Consider the following 6088-nt stretch of genomic DNA (forward strand, 5'->3'; position numbering starts at 1 on the left):
TGCCCAGACAACATACAGAATCAGAAGGAACAACACTGAACTTCATAAACATGATGCACAAAGAACAACATTTTGACATCTATAGTTTATCTATGAAGGTCATTATGGAAAGGCTCAACTGTGCTAAACGTATGAAGCTGTTAAAATTGTTCTGTAAAGAAACTGATTTTAAATTTCAAATCCATCAGGTTTCTTAAATTTACACTTCCATTGAAGTTGATTTAACAGGTTTATTACTAAGCTCAACAGCAAGCCGTCTAGGCCAAGCATATTGGAAGTGTAAAACAATGTGTAACCACTAATGCACTGTTAACTCATGACTGTGCAGTAATGTTCAGTTTCTTTTTTTTTCTTTTTGGTAACAACTTTCCTTTTGTCCTATGTTACTGCAGTTGCTTATTTATACAACCATTATGTTTGGCCCAATTTACCACAAATGTCGTTATAACACCTGTGATTTCCCTCATTAAGAGCTCAATAGATAGGGTTGTAGGTTGAAAGGGCAGCATATGGACTATGAAAGAGCTAGTTAACATAACCCATTATATTGGTGTACTGGTAAAGTTCATTTCTATTCATCTGATGATTAGTTCGAACAATATTTTCTCCTCTGTGTGTCTTTTGTTTTCTGCTACAAAGCATATATTCTTCAATTTCATAGTAGAGACTTTGATTTCTGTGAATTCATTGCACTGCTTGAGAAGGAAGGTGATTTCTTGGACAGCTTTGGAATCTTTCACTTCTGTTTTATTTTCCTATGTCAAATAATCAGTGTCCATACTACAGCAGGCTCTAGTTTCTGGAACTGTTTCACTGCTGAAGATACATTTCATCAATATATTTCATAATAGGCACGCATCAACATCACATTTAGCAGTAGCCACAATAACTAAAGACCTTCCACTAGTTAGCATGAGCACATTTTCAAAAGGAATTCTGACTTTTGTTTCACTCAGAACATGTCTTTTTTTCCTCCTGGTATGTCCTCCCCCATGTTGTTTATAGAGATTTTAATCATGAAACAAGAATCGACTGCGTTGTCAAATGCATACATAATACCAAGTTACTGCTCATCGCTGTATTTGTAAAAGGCCAGGAATGGATATCAAACACTGTCCATACCACAAGAGAATTTTTTTCCAGCTAAGGCACACAATATTATCAGAGTTTTTAACTATCATATTCAAGGTCATCAGCCTACTATATATGAAAAAAAATCACTAAAAACAAGCAAGCAAAAAAAATTCCTAAGGTAAAATTTCTAATTACGTTAATTAAACCTGAGAAGTTTTTATGGAGAAACTTCCATTTTGTAGTGTCCTCAACACTGTGGCACTGCATATCAACTAAAGATAAATGCAAAATACTCATAGGGAAGTAAATACGGTGGAATTCAAAGCTGAACTATTGCAAAGGCATAAACCAGATCTCGTTCTGCAGATTTGATCTCTGTTTGATCTAGAGGTGTTATTCTATATTAATTATACAAATTTGTGTACTTTATTAAGTAAATAATACACAGTAATAGTTTGTTGACTCATTTTCCATGCATTTACCGGCATTTGTTAAATTTTTACTTGCAAAGGTCTAACACCAGAAACTAGTGGTTGACCACCTATCAAGGAGCCTCAGTGAAATCAAACATTATTCAGGTAAATAGTGATTGAATGCATCACACTGTGATGACAAAAAATTTGCTGTGGTGGGGTAGAGTCCTACATCTGTAAAAATCAGTATTGCTTCTCTCTTTTAGAAAAAGGTGTTAAGAATGTGCTCACTGATGTAGTTTAGAATATTAATGTTGCATATTCCAAATAGTCACATTTACTTTTTCTGGAATAACTTGTGAAGTAACTTGGCTTTGCTTTAATGAGTTTCTAAAGATTCCCTGTGCTCATGTATTAAAAAGAACTTTTGCATTCATTAAGGCTATTTCTCTATGTTACTTCACAAGCTCACTCAGAAGTACTGCACATAGGATTTGTTTGGTTCACACTTCCGTAATTGCTTAAAAATACTTCAAGATGCATGAAAACATAGTAACTGTGTAACATTATCCAACATGTATCACTGCTCAGTCCTGATACCAACAAGAGAAAACTTGGTCAAATATCTCACCTTCAGTTTTTTGACAATTTCCATTTCTTTAAAAGACAGAAAGATTTTTAGTAAGATATCCAATGGAAAATTTAAATACTACTTTTTCAATAAAAGGAATACTCCATATAGATGCTTCACAGTCAACTAAAATAACTGTGATCACAAACTCAGAGCAAAATTAAGTGATTTGACAGTGATTTTTTTTGCCATTTGGTTTTGTGTTTGCATATTCGCTGCCTTATATACAGAATTCACTGCACAGTGACAGTTTTAAATGTTACAAATTAGTTTAACAAAAAAAATTAAATTTCAGATTAAAACATACTTTTTTTCCCTTTAATTAAGCAGCACAACAACTTCACTGTATTTTTAGTCCTCTTTTCCCCAAAAAATATTAAGTACACCTTGTACGTTCTTAATCCCACCACAGGCTACTAGGGGGAGTAGGACAGGCAGAAGAAAGGACGACTGTGATGAATATTCATTGCAAGTATCATTCCCTTCTACATTTACTTGCCTCATAAAATGTAAGTCGACAACAAAATTTCCATTCCAGGTTCAGAAGGAAATATATGGAACTACCATGACACCAAAAGTTCAGGTACTCTACCTCTTGTACCAGGATATCCTTCTGCTGCAAGACAGCATGACTATGTAAAACTGGAAGTACAGGGATTATAATTTTGGATAGGAAATGACCAATGACTATAATACAGTGGTGCAACCACTGAAATGTGCCCCAAAGCTAGATGTAGTTCCACAAGATCGGATGACAAACATACTGAGAGACTGGCCAATGCTCTGGGATGCAGCAACACAGGCTCAGTATCCTCAGCTCTTTGGCCTCTATCTTCCATGCATAGCAGTACCTGCACACATAAAGCATGTTGGCCCGAGTAGGTCAACTGCACTTTGGAAAGATCATCACTTGTCTGGGAAAGTCTGGGGGAAGACCTCACGTGTAAGCATGAGAACTTCTTCCTTCAAGCCCAACAGTGGATATAACACAGTTGAAAGCAACCACACCTTCACAAAAAGGCTTAGAGCTGTCTAAAAACATGTCATGGAAGTTCACAATTTGTTAAATGTGATATCCATTTACTTCCTTCATTAGGAAACCCACAAATGTGTCCACAAATGCAGTGGACACATGCTTGATTTGCATACAACATCCTTGTTCATTTGAGGGTGCGTCAAGTGCTGCTCTCATCTCAGCGTACACCTGATGTAAAAGCATCAGTTCAGTAACCTCTTGCATGGAAGTTTTGCACAACAATGGAAGTTTCATATTTGTTGTTTCTCTCGTTCCTCCATCACAGCCCCTTTTACTCTTTTCACCTGTAAATTCCCCGTTGTGCAAGCCTAAATATAATGGAAATACAAACTCGCTTTCTAGGGGCAGAGCAGCACCTTTTCATGGATTGCAGCAGACAGGACAGCCTAAGGGGTGGCAGAGGCATTTGCAGGATAGCCCGCAAACAATGCCGCCAGGTGTGTGGAAAGCTCCAACCTTCCTCTCCCTACCCGGGACTGCTCGGGCATCCTGGACCACGTTTTAAAGGAAAGGGGCAGAGGAGAGGGTCATGCAACTTCATACTGGCCAAATGGTACTCCTGCGCGGCGCGGCAGCACCCGCCGCCCCGAGGAAGCACTGGAGAAACCCGGGCGGATGAGGCTCGGGTAGACAACCTGTCCTGAACACGGGAGTCGGGACTCCTGCCCAGGAAGGCACTGACATACGCGTTTCGAAAACAATATCCGAGACGATCTGTGAATCGACTCCTGCTCGCAGTAGAGGCCGTTCGAAAAAAAACAAAAACAAAAAACCACCCAACAACAGACAACCCAAACCCTCAAACAAACAAAAAAAGCAAACAAAGAACAAACAAACAACACCCCTCAAAAACCAGCAAAGCTGCAAGAGGGGCCGCTTTACAGCACTGAGTTCTTGTCTGTCGTTCTTGCGAAAGACAAACACCGTTCACCAAGTTCTTGAAACATGCCCCAAAGCGAACACCCTGCCTCCTAACAGTGCACGGGTGAAGTGTTCGGGTTTTTGTGTTTTGCTTGCTTCTCTGAGCAAATGTAGATGTTACCGTTCCTTTAGACAATCACACACTAGAGTGATCTGCTAGAGCTGTTACCGCACGCAGCTACAGGAGGTGATAACCCACATGAGGAAATCATTTGTTTACAGCGCCTGTGTCCCCATCCATTAAAGCAAACCGGAGACCCAAGAAATCTGCAATGATGTTGCTGTTAACACCGAGAGTGCCCGCTCCTCATAAGGCTTCCTTCTCCTCCTTCCCCATACCCCGTGAAAATGTCATCTTTTGTCCCTTTATTACACCGAGAGGTGATGGAAACAACTGGGATGAAGAACTGGGCGACGAAAGGGAGTGGAAAATGGGGGCGAAATAGATGCTCGTGTCCGAGCTGGAGAGAGTTGTTCTCGTCCCGGTGCCGGTGCTCGCCTGGCTCAGGGATAGGGTCCCAATGGAGTCTGGATCTCAGACACGAGAAATAACGCGCTCCCACGTCTCCCACACCCCTCCGCACCCACTTATGTGTCCAGGGTACCAGTCACAGAACGCAGCCCCTCTCCCGACCCAGAGACATCCTCAGGACAAGCACCCGGGCACGTCTCCATGCCGTGGAGGTATTCCCCTATTAGAGAAGCTTTGTGCTTTCCCTAGGGACCCTCACCAGGTGGATGTGCAAGGGTACTGCCTCGGAGTGCCATCTAATGCCATCTAAGCTGTGGACACGAGGGGTGTGTGGGTCTCGGGCAATGCAACCCTTCCCGCCCCATTAAACAACCCCCGGGGCAACAGGGCCTCCCCGCGAGACATGCCGTCTGAGGAACAGGGCAAAGACAGCGACGAAGTCCCGAAAACAACTTTTGGAGAGGGAAACGGGAGCCCCTCCTGTGCCGGCAGCGACGTGGAATCAAGAGGCAGGCGGATCCTGAGGTACGGGCCACTTGCCGAAGTCGAGCGTGCCCCGTGGCCAGTGGCGAGTGGGGACTCCACAACACCGAAAACCGCGTGCCCCTTCCTTCCCACTCCGCTCGCCGCGGCCCAGGGCGAGGCCGGGCATTCCAGCACGGGTGCGCTGGCCCCTTCCTCCCGCCATGGAGGGCTCTCCGGCTAACCCAGGGCCTCGCAGGTGCAGAGAGCATGTTGCAAGCCCCCACGACAGCAGACGGGCGAGACTCATAAACTTTCTTCCCCGGACCCTGTGCCCCAGAAAATCTCTTCCGCCCCTTCCCCAGTAGTTTTTCCAGGAAAGAGCCGCCCCCCCGGCCCGCTTACCTCGCATGGTGTTGGCTCCCTGCTCCGCGCAGTCATGAAGCTGGGAGCCCGGGAACCGCACCACAAAAATTCCGTCTCAGCACCCGCGGAGGCAGCTTCCGCAGCTCTGCTCCGCCAGGAAAAACATACCTCCGAGGCAGCTCCGCCGGGCGCGCTCCTCCCTGGCAGCCGCCCCGCGCCCGCCCGCCCGCAGCGAAGCCCCTGCAGGGCACGCCTGGGCCGCGGAGCGGCGGCGGGCGGCCACAGGCGAAACAGGGGACGAGGAAGGAAAGGAGTTACGTTAGGAAAAATAGGAAAAACACGCGGAGGAAGCAGAGAATGGGAGGCTGCGCGCCTGGAAGGGCATGTGCGCTTTCACATGACACCGGCGCCCCTCAGCAGCTCCCCGGTGCGGATTTCCACTGCGCAGACACAGAGACGCGCAAAGCGGGAATAAGACCCAAAGAGAAAGCTGCAAAGAGGCTTATAGCGGGGGGCGGGCGGCGCCGGCGGCACAGCCCCGCCCGCTGTCAAAGCCGCCACCAATCGCCGCCCGCCCGCGCGGAGCCGCGACCGCGGGCGGCACCAAGCCGCTGCCACCGCCCCCAGCCTTGGCCCCGGCCCCGGCCCCGGGAGCGCAGCTCCGCGGGGTTCCGCGCCGGCTCTTCCCAGCAACTTTTGCTCCCTCTTGGGAG

General features: G+C 46.1%; 1 protein-coding gene across 1 annotated transcript in view; it reads right to left on the bottom strand.

The window, feature by feature from the left end:
* The window catches only part of RORB (RAR related orphan receptor B), a 168136-nt gene extending 162368 nt beyond the window's left edge, over positions 1-5768 (bottom strand). Inside the window, exon 1 of the mRNA XM_064176538.1 lies at positions 5415-5768. Coding sequence (XP_064032608.1) covers positions 5415-5421 — 7 coding nt within the window. The 5' untranslated portion in view covers positions 5422-5768. The remainder of the gene's footprint in view (positions 1-5414) is intronic.
* Between the last annotated feature and the right edge of the window lie 320 nt (positions 5769-6088).

Source organism: Pogoniulus pusillus, chromosome Z, assembly GCF_015220805.1.
Source record: "Pogoniulus pusillus isolate bPogPus1 chromosome Z, bPogPus1.pri, whole genome shotgun sequence".
NCBI classification, from domain to species: Eukaryota; Metazoa; Chordata; class Aves; order Piciformes; family Lybiidae; genus Pogoniulus; species Pogoniulus pusillus.